Source organism: Mustela putorius, unplaced genomic scaffold (assembly GCF_011764305.1).
Source record: "Mustela putorius furo isolate JIRA1106 unplaced genomic scaffold, ASM1176430v1.1 tig00000785_pilon_pilon_pilon, whole genome shotgun sequence".
Taxonomy (NCBI): domain Eukaryota; kingdom Metazoa; phylum Chordata; class Mammalia; order Carnivora; family Mustelidae; genus Mustela; species Mustela putorius.
In genome coordinates, this window is record NW_025421480.1 from 4267071 (window position 1) to 4281464 (window position 14394).

A 14394-nucleotide genomic window follows, 5' to 3' on the forward strand; every position below is an offset into this window, starting at 1 on the left:
CTGCGAACGAGACAAGAGTGAGAGGGGTTGGCTGGGGCGGCGCTGGTTTCACGAGAGGAGCTGCCGTCGGGTGCGGCGGCTGCAGGGGAGAGGCCTGGAGCCCCTCGGGGCGGCGGGGACACGGGGACACCCTCCGAAAGGCGACGCGAGGGGCGAGGGGCCGAGCGGAAAAGAACACAGAGCACTCACTCGGCTGCACTACACAAGAATGACAAGGCCAAGGTCGCCAGCGATAGCCCCCGCCGGCGGGCCGCAGGGCCAGCCATAGCGACTGCGTTTCCCTGCGTCTTCATTTAGTGGGGGACAAGTCCTGTCCCACGCACACCACGTGTTTTCCCCATGGGACCCTCAAAACACGTCTAAGTTGGCCGTTATTATACCTACATTGCAGGGAAACTGAGGCACGCAGACGTTAGGAACTGGCCCACGGTGGCACAATCGCTAAGGAACGTCCAGGAGTCACGCACCTGTCTCCGGAGCCACCAAAAGGAGACACGGACCGGATCAGGAGGATCGGCAAAAAGAAAAGGCAAGCGGGGTGGGGTGTGGGTCACAAGTTTCTTTCAAAATAAGTATTAACCTAGGAATGGACACAGACCGGGGAAAGTAATATTTACACCTCTGGTAATTGTTAGGAATACAAAAGTACATTGAACCTCGGCACAAAGATATTCAAGTTAATTCAAGAGAGTCATGAAGTAGAGTCTAGGAGCGGAAACCACTTCCCAGTCGGGAATTAAGAACTCTCCAAGGCCCTTATTAAAACGGCCTTAGAGGGGTGCCTGGGTGGCTCAGTGGGTTAGGCCGCTGCCTTCGGCTCAGGTCATGATCTCAGGGTCCTGAGATCGAGCCCCACATGGGGCTCTCTGCTCAGCGGGGAGCCTGCTTCCTCCTCTCTGCCTGCCTCTCTACCTGCTTGTGATCTCTCTCTGTCAAATAAACAAATAAAATATTAAAAAAAAAAAAAAAAAAAAAAAAAACGGCCTTAGAGAACCCAACCGTAAGGGCATGACTAGATTCTGCCTTCTGTGTCTTAGGGCCTCAAGACCCCAGCGAGCCGGGATGGGAGCTTGGGAGGAGCTTCCTTACAATCAGGTCTTGTAGGAAGCAAACCAAGTCTGCCTGAAGGATGGACTTCTCTGAAGCTTAATTCAGTTCCCATTGCTACATTTCCATGAATCCCTCCAGGGACAGCAATACCCTGCCCCACCCCCCAGCAAAGATGATCTCTGTCTGCTGAGGATGGCAGCTCCTTCATTACCCTTATCATCCTCGCCACCATATTCGCATTTATTCATTGCTTCCCTGGATATCTTACCACCTCGAGAACCTGCACGAGACTCTGGTTCCTTTAACATGCACACACCAAAATGGCATGTAGAAATTATATATATACCATCATATAGTTCTATAATGTGTACTACACATTTATATTTAATTTTTATTTAATATTAAATTTATATTTATATGACATAAATATATAATTATGATAATATAATTTATATAAATATAAATAAATTTGATATTAAATATATTAACACCCCTGAACTATTATCAAGGTCTTACATATGTTTCTGCTAATAATAATAGTATTTATTGGTGTTCAAAACCCATCCCTCTTACAGTTTCTTCTCATGTATAAACATATCAGTTCTATGAAATAGGTATTAATATTTCTCCCACTTTACGGATTAGGAAACTGAGGCATGGAGAGGCTTCACAACGTACCAAGATCATATGTCCACTATGTGAAATATTTGAACCCTGGCTCCAGGTGAGGGTAGCTATATTATAGCTAAAAATATTTGTGTTGGGGCGCCTGGGTGGCTCAGTGGATTAAGCTGCTGCCTTCGGCTCAGGTCATGATCTCAGTGTCCTGGGATCGAGCCCCGCATCGGGCTCTTTGCTCAGCGGGAGCCTGCTTCTCTCTCTCTCTCTGCCTGACTCTCCGCCTACTTGTGATTTCTCTCTCTGTCAAATAAATAATAAATAAAATCTTTAAAAAAAAAAAAAATATTTGTGTTAAGGGGTACCTAGGTGGCTCAGTTGGTTAAATATCTGCCTTTGGCTCAGATCATGATTCCAGGGTCCTGGGATCGAGCCGTATGTCTGGGCTCCCTGCTCAGTGGGGAGTCTGCTTCTCCCTCACTCTGTCCCTGCTTGTGATCTCTCTCTCTCACACTCACTCTATCAAAATCTTAAAAAAAAATTTTTTTGTGTTAAAATATCTATGCTAAAATATTCCTGTATGTCATTATTGTTAATCTAAGTGTAAACCACAAGAGGCTTTTGGAAACCACACAGCAGAGAATTCCTTCATTTATCAAGTTTCACTGAGTATGTATTCTGGAACAAACTCTGATAAGCCCTGAGAATTCCAGTACCTCTCTCAGAGACAAAGAGAAAGTTCTTCCAGTGTCGGACGAGCCCTGACAAGATCTGCTCTCCCTGTTCTCATTCCACGGACCTCCTCCTCGACACTCTACCTGCTCTGCTCCGGCAACCCTGCTCACCTTTCTGTTTCCAGAAGGTATGTGGCATTTTTCTGCTCTAGGGCCTTACGTCTGCCTTCCCTCTGATGTTGACATGGTATTCTACCACCGTCTTCAAGTCTGTGCTCAGTTATCGCCACCTGGGTGAGGCCTTCATGGGTGACTTCATCACAGCCCTGACATTCACTGTCTCCTTCATCCCTGCTTTGTTTTCCTCCACGGCACTTAGCATCCGGTAAGAGAGTACGGTAAGATCTTACGGATTTTTGCATTGTCTGACTTCCGCAAGTAGAATATAAGGTCCAAGAAAGAAGGACCATCTGTTAAACCATACTGTATGTCCTGCACTTGGAACAGTGACTGGTACCAAGTAGATACTCAATAAATTCGTGTGGAAGGACACACAAATACCACGCCTTTTGGCATGCAGAGTTTGGAGGCACAATGGGATAGGTTTGCACGGCCAAGAACATCTGAACCACTGGGATGCTTTAGAATGTAGATTCCTCAGCTCCACCCCCAAAACACCCCCAAACCAGCAGAGTCGAGGTGGAGTTTGAGATCTGTGTTTCAAAGAACTGCTTCCGGTGGCTTCCACGGGCCAGTGCCGCAGGGGATGATGGGGACACAGGGAAAGAGCATCGGTTCCTCCTGGATAGGGAACAGGAGAGGCCCAGGAATTAACGGCTAACGAGTGTCCTAAACTCCAAATAGGATTCTTCCAGGTGGTGACACTGCCAAGAGGGCAGAGTTAGGTAAGTGTAATGACAAGAGGCAAGAGAAGTAAAAATTAAAAAATAAAATAAATAAAATAAAATAAAATAAAAATTAAAAATAAAAAAATTTTTTAAAAAAGGAAAAATTGAGAACAGAGGAGGGAAAAAGGGAAAGATTTTCTTTTTTTGTAAAAGCATTTTGGGGCAATACAATTCCTGAGATTCTGAGGCCGAACTGTTGAAGAACTTTCGTCATGCCTCCTCCCATCCAAGTACTAACCAGGCCCGACCCTGCTTAGTCTCCTCATGCCTCCTTAGTTCCACACACGAATTGTCACATGAAAATGGCCACGCTCCCAGCAGATTCATGGCAAGCACTGAGTATTGGACTCACTCAACTTACACAGCTTATTATACTTGCAGAATGATTTGTGATCTCAATAGTCTCTTAAAAAGAAAGTATGTTGGTTCCATTTTAATAATTTCTAAAATTATTAACATTCTGAAAAAACACACAACCCAAAGTTTGCAAGTCCCAGCCAGGAAAGATTTACAGAGTCAGCCTGGTCCTCAAGACCCCCTAGTTCCAGGAACAGCTTCACAGGCATCTTTGATAGGCTCAACGATGCGTGCTTTTATTCAACAGGTCCTAGCTGTTGTCAGGGAGAACAGAATTAAAACATGTTCCGATCAATTTGGGGCAAAAACTCTCAGATTCACAGTATTAGATGTGATGATTAACAACATGCCTTCTTTGAACGCTTTGCAACATTTTCACAACATCTGGCAATCACCCGGAGAAGTTATGCTTCCCAAGAACCTAGGGGGAAAGCAAACCTCCCATTTGTAAGAGCAGGAAAAGAGGCTGATGATATCGCTCGGTGACTGGGGCCAACTGGGGGTTTCCTCCCCTCCATCTCGTTTCTTTACTCCTTCACACAAAGCAACAGGAATGTTGCCAAGGATCTGGAATCTTGGTGTCGGGACAGGCAAGGAGGCAAGAGGTATTCTGCTGAGTGACCATTATGCTTTTCACTCCAATCAAGGGCACCAAAGCAACTGAGTTTTTGCTCACAGTGCATCTCCTCTGGCCCTTGTGTATGGCGGGGGTCCTCAGGGTCCTGCATGCCTCTTTCTTCAGCTGGCTAACTTGCTCTTGCACACACACGTCAGTGGCCCCGCCACACCCTGAATTTAGCCCTCAGAGTCTTCCTTTGCCTTGAATCACTCAGAGAAACTTGCCTTGCTACTCAGAGAAATGGTTGGCATACGATCAACCTCTCAGGAGCGTTGCCATAATCGTTGGTACCACAGCACGAATATCTTTCATTTTATCCTCACATCTTGTGTTTGGCTTGTCTCAGAAGAAACTCGTAAATAATTCCTTTCGGTTTTATTAACGATCCTTGGGGCCTGACAATGTTGTCAGTTTGCAAGGGGCGCCAGGACCGTAAATGCTGATCTGCTAGCAGTGTGGGTTGGTCGCTGTGGGTTGGGTAGAGAGAGAGGAAGCAAAAGCACTTTCCTCTTAAGTAACGCCCTGGGGCCCGGGCTTTCTTGGTGTCAGAACAAGGGCTGCACAGGCCAGGATAGTACAGAGGCCGCTAAAGGATCACTGGCCTTTTTCTAGAACATCAGCCTTTTCTAGAGACATAGACTCTTGAGTCGTAATGCCTCCTAAGTTCTAGGAAAGGCTGAGGCCATGCTAGATCCTCCCTGCCAAAAGGTATAAGTGACCGAAGGCAAGGGTTCAGCTAAGCCGATTAACTCACTCCCAGCTCGACCTTGTTGGGTTTTAGAGGTCAGGCCCAGGCTGTGCATGAGTGGCGAATGGGATGGAACTCAAACATTTTCTGTGACCTAAGAATTCTGCACAGCCTGGGCAGGTTGGAGGGAAGCGCCCAAGGCTGCACATGGGCAGGCACATCTGGGATAAACCTGCTTCCACGGCCCAAGGGAAAACAGACTCCGAATCCAGCAGCGAACTCCAAACAAAAGCCCCTGACAGTGTTAGAATGCAATGATTATTTTTATGAATTTTACTACTAGAACCTCAACAGCCAAAGGTACTTCATCCGTGACATGGAGCCTTTGTTGGGAGGCTGTGGCGGAGCTCTCCAGCTAAAGGTGCACGTTCCTGGCTCGGGGAGCACCCCCTGACTTTCAGCAACTGTCATCTACAGCCTGCGATGGCCCGATGGGCTGATCCCAGCCTGCGCCCTGTTTCCGTAAATAAGGTTATACTGAACACAGCCGTGCCTGTTTAGCTCCATTTTCTTCATTGGCTGCTTTTGGGTTACAAAGACAGAGTAGTGGGGACAGAGACACACCGCATGAAGTCAAAAATATTTACTATGGGGCCTTTCACAGAAAAAGTTTGCCGAATCCTGCTGCTAACTTTTCCTCTCCCATTCACTCATTGCTCTCCCCTTCCCTTTGTGCGCTCTGGCTCGAAAAGTAGCTCTGCATTTTAAAATGTCTCACTATGGGGGCGCCTGGGTGGCTCAGTGGGTTAAAGCCTCTGCCTTCGGCTCAGCTCATGATCTCAGGGTCCTGGGATCGAGCCCCTCGTCGGGCTCTCTGCTCGGCGGGGAGCCTGCTTCCTTCTCTCTCTCTGCCTGCCTCTCTGCCTGCTTGTGATCTCTCTCTGTCAAAAAAAAAAAAAAAAAAAAAAAAAAAAAAAAAAAGTCTCACTATGAAGCATTTCAAACATAGAGCAAGCTAGAACACATAATGAACCCTAGCTGCCCACCATGGAGGTTAAAACAGTATTAATAGTTCCAATCTTTATTTTGCCATCTCCTTCAATTTTGAGAGAAATGAAACAATATAGGTAAAGCCAAAGTTTTGTTCTTTTCTTCTGCTGCTGTTGCTGAGATGACCAGTGTCCTGAAGTTGATTATGTCATTCCTGCTAGTGCTTTTCCATGTTTCCTGGTATGTTCTGTGGTGAGGGCATGTCTGCGTGTGTGCCCGTGACCTTCATGTATATCTAGTACTACACTCTTGTTGAGCAACTTTTGCTTTATTGATTTGATTTTACTATGTTGTATTTTATTCATTTTATTTTTGGAGCACCTTTTAAAATCAACAATTGGTGTTTGAGATTTTATTCATGTGGATGTTTTGAGAAGGATCTATTCACCTCCACTGCACAGTGTGTGCATTTGCTTACTGGGGGCCCGTGAAGTTGCTTCTACTCTGTCATTGTTGTTAACAGTGCTGTCCTGAACAGATTTGTGTGTGTGTATTTATGCCTACCTGTTACAGGTTTACTAGAGGAGACACGGAGAAGTGGAAATGCTGCGTCACGGGTGATGTACAACTAGAGCTTGACAAAGTCCCGTCATCACCTTCCAAGTGCTTGCACCAGTCTTCCCCCCCGCAGAGTAATCTGTGCTGCTGCACACACTTGCTAACCCTTGGTGTTACCAGATTTATGATGTTTCGCCCATCTGGAAAGTTTGGAATGGCATCCTATTATTATTATTATTTTAATTTGCATCCTTCTGATTCCAAGTGAGTTTTTCACCAAGCTCAAATACTGTAGTTGTACACTAAAGGGAGGGATTGCAACTTATTATAAGTGGAGAAATGAAAACATTAGGAAAGGATGGGGTGCCTGGATGGCTCGGTCATTAAGTGTCTACCTTCAGCTCAGCTCGTGGTCCCAGGGTCCTGGGATAGAGCCCCGCATTGGGCTCCCTGCTCAGCGGGAGTCTGCTTCTTCCTCTCCCACTCCCCCTGCTTGCGTTCCCTCTCTCGCTGTGTCTCTGTCAGATAAATGAATAAAATCTTTTTAAAAAAAGAAAGAAAAAGAAAACATTAGGAAAGGAAAAATAAGTACTAACTATAAATCTTCTGAACTTCCTATGAGAAAAATAGGCAGTGGCTTGCAATTTCAAAGCAGAATGATCAGGGCATCCCATATGACTCAGAAGTGTGGAATCCAAATGGATTCATTTACTTTTCCAAGTGACATTGTCTGAGTGGAACTCTGACTATCATTTTGTTCCAGGAGAAGTTTAATTTCCTCTGGAAAAATTATATTATGTTTTTAAAAAAGGTTTTCAACCAAAGAAGAAATGATACTATCATTACTTACTTTGACTTCTGGATAGCAAGTGTATCATTTAGGAATTCGTAATCAGAGTTCTTAGTCTTTGAAACAATCGGGATAAACTCGGTCTGGGAAATGTCACGTTGAGGTAAGACGGCAGAAAAGCAGTAAGTTGAGTAGGAAAATGGATGGGAAAGCTCTTTGAATGCTGTGCGCTTCTACGCACATGGTTGCTTTTCTCAAGAGTGGAACCACTTGGGAATGAGAGTGAGAACATGGTTTCTGGGCCTGGAGCTGCCCATCTCGTGACCCTGTGTGACTCACTCCTAAGCTTCCCTGGTCCCCGTCCGTAAATTGGTGTTAATAGTACTGGCCACCTCCATTCCATGTCGCTGCTATGAAGAATGTGGCACTGAGATCCAGTCATGGTCCAAGTCCTCTCAGAGCGAAAAGAAACATGTGTTTTATTTGAAAGGAAGGAAGAAATTATGAGCGATCCATTAAGGATTTTATAGCCGGTGGCATTGTTCTCTGCAGCCACGAGGCAGAACCTTTACTATGATGGCGATGATGATTTTCAGATGAAGATTTTAGGCTGCGGCTCAAGGGACTAGTCATACTTGAGTGATTCTGCGCTTCTCTACCTTGTTCCTCAAGTCTTCTTCAGACAGTCTTGTGTGTTCAGGGTGAGCTTCTAAAACAAAAGTCTTCCCCTTCTCTGACAGCAGGCTTTGGATTTTCTGTCTGTGTATCCATAAAAATCAGAGGGGCCTGTCTAAAATGTGTGAGCAAAATAAAAAAAACGTCTTGACCACGCGCCCCGTCAACAACCTCTACTTCAAGCTACTTCGTTTCACTTGTGTGACAGTGGGGAGCGGTGGGGACCTTGCACGTAGGAAACCCTGACAAAACCGTGTACCCCCTTTTCAATTCCTCTGGAATTGACGACACAAGTATTTTTATTCCTTTTCTTTAGTCTTTTGATGTCTTTCATGGATTTTTCTTTCTCTGGTTTCCTCTTAGAGGTTAATAAACCTATTTTCTCCTTCCTCACCTTCCTACTAAGAATTTCATCCGTGCCAAGATTTTAGCCACCAGTTGCTATCTGCTCTTGACTCCCAGACTCTATACCCAGCTGCCTACCGAACATTCCCTGGATGCCTTATAGGGACCCCAAGTTTTCTAGGTCCCAAATCTTATCCTGTTTTTTTCACTCAGCGCCTCTTCTGAAAGTTACTGTCTCGGTGACACAGTGTTTTTCCTTTGCCCCCAGGCCAGAGAGCTGAGAGTGCAAGTCCTAGTTGATGTACTACCTGAGAGCCAACGTCTTCATTCTTCTTGCTAACAGAAGCACAATGTTGTCCAGGAACCGGAGTCCAGGTTCTTCATGGGCACTTCTACATACCGCGGAGTACGGAGCTGATAGGTCCTACTCAGTGACTAACAAGATATAAGAAAGAGCCTCCTGGGAGAGAATTTTACTCCCTGATGAAAAAAAAAGACATGCCAGAAGAAGTTACTGTTCCGGTCTGGGTTGTGTTTGTGCAAGGAGACTGAGGCTACAGCAGCCCCCAGCAGGGTACAGCATGGGATGCGAGTCAGACCGTTGCCGCAGAACGCACAAAAGAGAAAGCCACCGTATTCTTGTTCACACGGGGAAGCCACTTGAACTGACCATCCCTACCGATGCTCATCTCTGGACTTTGATGTTGTCCGTTAAAAACTCATCAGTATTTAAATCCCTTTCGTCTGGGTATGGGGAGTACCCAAACTTATCTTCTCACATATTAAGCCCATTGTCTTAATGGTCTTCAATGATCATCTTTCTTGCCTCACTGCTGAGCCCCACGGTTACGACTTTGGCTTGGGTCCTCCTCTCCTCACTGGCCTCCAAACTCGCGCTCACATCCACCTTCCAGGCTCGCGTCGAGGAGATCCCGACATGCAGATTTGTCTCTCTTAGGCCCTGCAGTCTTCCCTTGCCAGGTTTCCCATCACGCACCGGTTCAAAGTCCTTGGCACAGTGCATGAGCCTTCTGTGATCTTTGTCCCCTCTCGTTTCATCATGTTGTCCCCTCACAATAGCACATTATGCCGGAAAGACACAGAACTACGTGTCCTAACACGCAAGGTCGTTTTCCACCCGCGAACATTTGCACGGCTCTTTCTCTTGCCCGAAATACTGCTTCTTTGACCACTGCTGGGTATTTAAGTTTCATTCAAGTTCCACTTCTGTTGCAACAGCTTCTGTGCTTCCCGTGCTCTTCCTCACTGCTGCCCTCACACCTGCCTCATCACAGCCAACAGGCCGCTGTCCGTGATTTCCCCACTGGAGTGGGTGTCACTGGAAGACGTGAGAGTTAACCTCTGCTTCCATACTGACTTGTGGTTGGTCTCCAGAACAGTTATAAATGCTTATTTATGGGGACGCCTGGGTGGCTCAGGTGGTTGAGCAGCTGCCTTTGGCTCAGGTCATGATCCCAGCGTCCTGGGATCGAGTCCCACATCGGGCTCCTTGCTCGGCAGGGAGCCTGCTTCTCCCTCTGCCTCTGCCTGCCATTCTGTCTGCCTGTGCTCGCTCTCTCTCCCTCTCTCTCTCTGACAAATAAATAAAATCTTTAAAAAAATGCTTATTTATGTATGAATGAATGAAAGAGGGAATGATTACATAGGTTTTGGCTACACTGGTACAGATGAGAAAGTTTTTATTTTTTATTTTTTTGAGAATGTTTTTAATTTTTAAAACTATAAAGAAGAACTTGAAACTGGGTTAACTTTTCAGTAGCAATAATGCTTTTTATGAAAGCCTTTCATCATCATGATTTAGTAATACCAAGCTATCAAAATCAGAAGTCAACGTAACTACTAAAAGTGGACTGATTATTTATTTATTTATTTATTTATTTATTTTTGCAATCGAATAGACGCCTATGATTCAGTAGTATACTTTTGCAGGTCCTCATCCTCGCTTTATTGCAAACTGTGTCCGCCTGTCTTTGCTCTTGCTGATGCTGACCTGAAGTTCATGTCTTCTGTCCATTTTTCTTTTTTCTTTTTTTTAAAGATTTTATTTATTTATTTGACAGAGAGAGAGAGAGATCACAAGCAGGCAGAGAGGCAAGCAGAGAGAAAGGGAAGCAGGCTTCCCTCTGAGCAGAGAGCCCGATGCCGGGCTCGATCCCAGGACCCTGAGACCATGACCTGAGCCGAAGGCAGAGGCTCAACCCACTGAGCCACCCAGGCGCCCCACGTTTTTCTTTTAGAAGATTATCTATTTATCTATCTATCTAAATTTAAACTTGACAAGATTTTCAAAAGAGTTTGAGAAAGGACAGGGCGCTTGAGGGATGCAGTTGTTAAGGGCCCCACTTGGTTTTGGCTCAGGTCACGGTATCAGAGTTGTCACATTAAGCCCCTCCTTGGGCTCTGAGCTCAGCCTGGAGTCAGCATGAGATTCTCTCCCTTTGTGTCCCCCTCCGCGTCTGCCCTCCCCTGCCTCCCTGCTCAAGGCATGCGTGTCTGTGCCTGCACTCTCTCTCTGGCAAATAAATAAAATCCTTAAAAAAAAAAAAAAAAAGCCTTTCAAACCCCGAACCTGTTATAATGAGATAAATTCTATGAGAGAGAACTAGAGAGAGATACGAATTCAAGGAAAAGAATGACATCACATTTCCTTTCAGTGTTTCTACATATTTTTAAAAAATGTGTAATAGTGGGCATAAAATATAGCTATGGTATTTGGCTATGATGGTATTTAGATTCCTCTGGAGACATTAAAAAGAATATTATGACTATCATCTTTTAAAACATCAGTGTTGCAATATTCTTTAAATAATATTTGCTGCAAATTTATATGTCAGAGTTTGTGAGAGGTTACATAGATTTAATAATAGGTTAGTAAAAATGAGTATAGGCCAGTACACTAAACATGTTATTATATTACTATTTCTAAACACAAGAATTGTGTTAACAATACCAGGCAAGAAGATTAATTCACCCTTGAATTCTCTGATACATACAAATTTTATGCCCCCAAGTAAATGTCATGAAGAGAGATCTCAGACTTTGCTTCTCTCCTATTCTTGTACTCAGGTCTCCCAAATTCTGCAACCTCTTTTCTGACAGTTTTTCAAAACACTCTGTTGGCTAATGGGTCCATAGAGAACTGGAAAGTCCCATATTAAGTAATTTAATTGAAACAAGAAGTGTGGTTCAGTTGCTGTTAAGTCTTATGCACCCTGCCCTTTTCATGTTAGCTCCTGAATTCAACTGATGTTGAATTCAGACAAACTAAAGGGTAAATTCAAGGCTCTCGACCAAAGAAAACAAACACAACCACAGACAACCAGCAGACTTATGCCAATGGACATGGAGTCATGGAAAAAGTAAAAAAAAAAAAAAAAAAAAAGAATAAAGGAAAAATTTAAAAATGTCAAAAACTTATTTAAAATGAATATAATACCCAATACCCAAACCTGTCTTTTTATACACCTGTACCAGCAGCACTTTTACTAACACTGTTAGCATTAACTGGTTTGTTCATTCATCCCACGTGTTCTGTGCACCTTCCTAGGGGATGGGATACAAAGATGAGTAAGATATCCATTTCATGCCAGGAAAAAGATAAATGAACAAGAAGTGACGGGGACAACCAAGGGGCGATGGTGACAGAAGAGAAGGAAACATTTAAGTCCTTGAACTTGAACGTGTTGAAGGGATTGAATGGACATGCGGATGGGGGAGTCTGGGAAACCTGGGTATCCGCCCCAGGCAACAGGAAGCTAGAGACCAGGCTGGCTTTCCCAGGACGGAGAACAGGAGAGGAAATGCTGGCGGGAGGAGACAGGGCGGTCTCCACACACGGGAAATCTGTCTGGTACAGGAGGGCCTCACAGGCTCTATCTGAAGGGATGGCATTCGCTGAGGGTCAGAAGATCAAGAGAAGTGGGCAGCGGCGGGAACTCGGGTACATAAGCTCTTCCAGAGACCGAGGAAAAGGAAACCTACAAAGGCGGCCGAGAGAGGGCAGAGACAGCCAGACTGTGAGAAGTCAGATGAGGGGAGACGGACGCGTGTTCCCTGGATCGAGGGTCCCCCAGTCTTGGGGTGAGGAGTTTTAGAGACATAGTGGGGTGAGGGCAAGACTGCCGAGGGGGGAAAGTGAAGATAATATGTAATGGATTCTGACTTTCAGACTTTAAAATGTTGGTAAGCCGCATTATCTAGCCTTCCAAATAGTCAACAGTTTACTCGGAGTGAAGTCAAAGGACCAACTGGACAGGACAGAAAGTACTTTCTGAACCGCATCATCGGTAACCCAAGCAATTTCACCCTGAAAAGCTGAGCAAAATGAAGCGAGGACCGAGCGGATGCCTGGGCTTGAAGTTCCTGATACTCCTTCCGAGATTTCTGTTGATTTTCACATTTTTTTTAAAGATTTTATTTATTTATTTGACAGACAGAGATCACAAGTAGGCAGAGAGGCAGGCAGAGAGAGAGAGAGAGGAGGAAGCAGGCTCTCACTAAGCAGAGAGCCCGATGCAGGGCTTGATCCCAGGACCCTGAGATCATGACCTGCACTGAAGGCAGAGGCTTAACCCTCTGAGCCACCCAGACACCCTGATTTTCACATTTAATCTTCTCCCCCAAACACCTAAGCTTCCAGCCGTCTTCAATGGAAAACTCCTTCGGAGTAGAGATCAGTCTCTTTTAACCACTACCATATTCCTGGAACTCATCCCAGTGTATAGAAAATGACCGACAAATATTTATTGAATAAATGAACAAATGTCCAATATTTTAGAGAAATTACAGATGTCATAACTGCTGGTATTCAAAAAGCCAGATTACAACCGATATTTGAGAAAAAGGAAAGCCCGAGAGATTAGGAACCAGTCCTTTGCCTTTTATTTGGGAAACAAAGTGACTGTAAGTGTACCATTCATGCAGGAAGTATTTACTGAACGCACATGTGCTCGTGATATGTTTGGTGTCCATTCTGCTTTTTATAACTCTCTGTTTAGATCTTTCCTTGGATCAGCCTAATTATAAATAATGTAAATAAAAAGGATCCTTACTGAACTTTCGAAGTAAGTCTTGGGCATGTTTCTTGTTAACATCAAATAGAGCCAGTCATACCTTCAGCCAACCTTATCAAATATTTTCTAGGATATGGTTTCCAAACACAAAGATGGGCACATTTTTCTTTGGAGCAAGTTCTATTAACAATATCCACTATTTGCATTCAATTCGAATTCAGTATAGGACTCCTTTTCTTTAACTAGTGGTCCTCAAACCTCATTATGAACGAGACACACATGGGAACTTGTTAAAAGTGTAGATCCCAGGACTACATACTGCAGGAGTTGTGATTCCCAAGATTTGGGCTGGAACCTGAGAAATGGCATTTATAAGAAGCATCCCCTATTCTGAAAAACAGAGCCGAAACTATTTGTCTAAAATGAAATTATCTGCGCTTTGGTCCACTGCCCACGGCCAACTTCATTAATTATATCCTCATTAATAAGGACCAGAGACTAATCCAGGAATACGCAGCAATCAGAGTTAAAGTTAATTGAAATTCAGAGCTAACATCTCTTCTTTCTGTGAGCAATTTCCCCATGTTTAGAGCAGGGGACTTCTTTCATGGTCTGTGACAGGAAGATGTGAGGGAGATGATTTGCAAGTAATTGTGATGTATGTTTCCACTTAGAATGCCTTTCTTCTCAAGCCTGTGTGCCACGGCTTTGGCAAGCTCTGCGGACCTCAGTGTTGGGAGGGACCCCTGCACGGAGACCCCAGGGGAGAGGGTCTGCACCGGGGACTCGCCACTGCGACGCAGGTGTACTGGAGGCTGGCAGTCACGTAACACGCGGAAGCTGCAGCCCAGGGACCAACTTGTCTGATTCTCATGACCTGCCTCCCCTTCCCTCCTTCCACTTTTCCATGAAGTCTGGGGCTCTCTCAGGCAACACACATGGATGGACTGGGAGCCTCAAGGGCTGGAGAGAAGCCATAGCAGGTATCAGTTACGGAGAAAGGGGCCACATAAAGAAATCTGCATATTTAATACGAAGACAGTCATAGGCATTTGGGAGAGGCTCTGGTGATGGCAGTGTTGGGCGACA

The 14394-nt window shown here is 44.9% G+C and overlaps 1 protein-coding gene and 1 long non-coding RNA gene across 5 annotated transcripts in view; one reads left to right on the top strand and one right to left on the bottom strand.

The window, feature by feature from the left end:
* The window catches only part of GREM2 (gremlin 2, DAN family BMP antagonist), a 111092-nt gene that overhangs the window by 3483 nt on the left and 93215 nt on the right, over positions 1–14394 (bottom strand). The window contains exon 1 of one of the 4 annotated variants that reach the window (XM_045084649.1): positions 385–516. The exons of the other annotated variants lie outside the window; for them this stretch is intronic. Within the exon in view, the coding sequence (XP_044940584.1) occupies positions 385–386 (2 nt within the window). The 5' untranslated portion in view covers positions 387–516. Of the gene's footprint in view, positions 1–384; positions 517–14394 lie in introns of those variants that run through there. 4 annotated transcript variants of the gene reach the window in all.
* On the top strand, positions 1554–9761 carry LOC106006218. Its single transcript, XR_006607982.1, has 3 exons — positions 1554–1774; positions 2271–2530; positions 8541–9761. It is a non-coding gene; the product is annotated as an uncharacterized LOC106006218 (long non-coding RNA).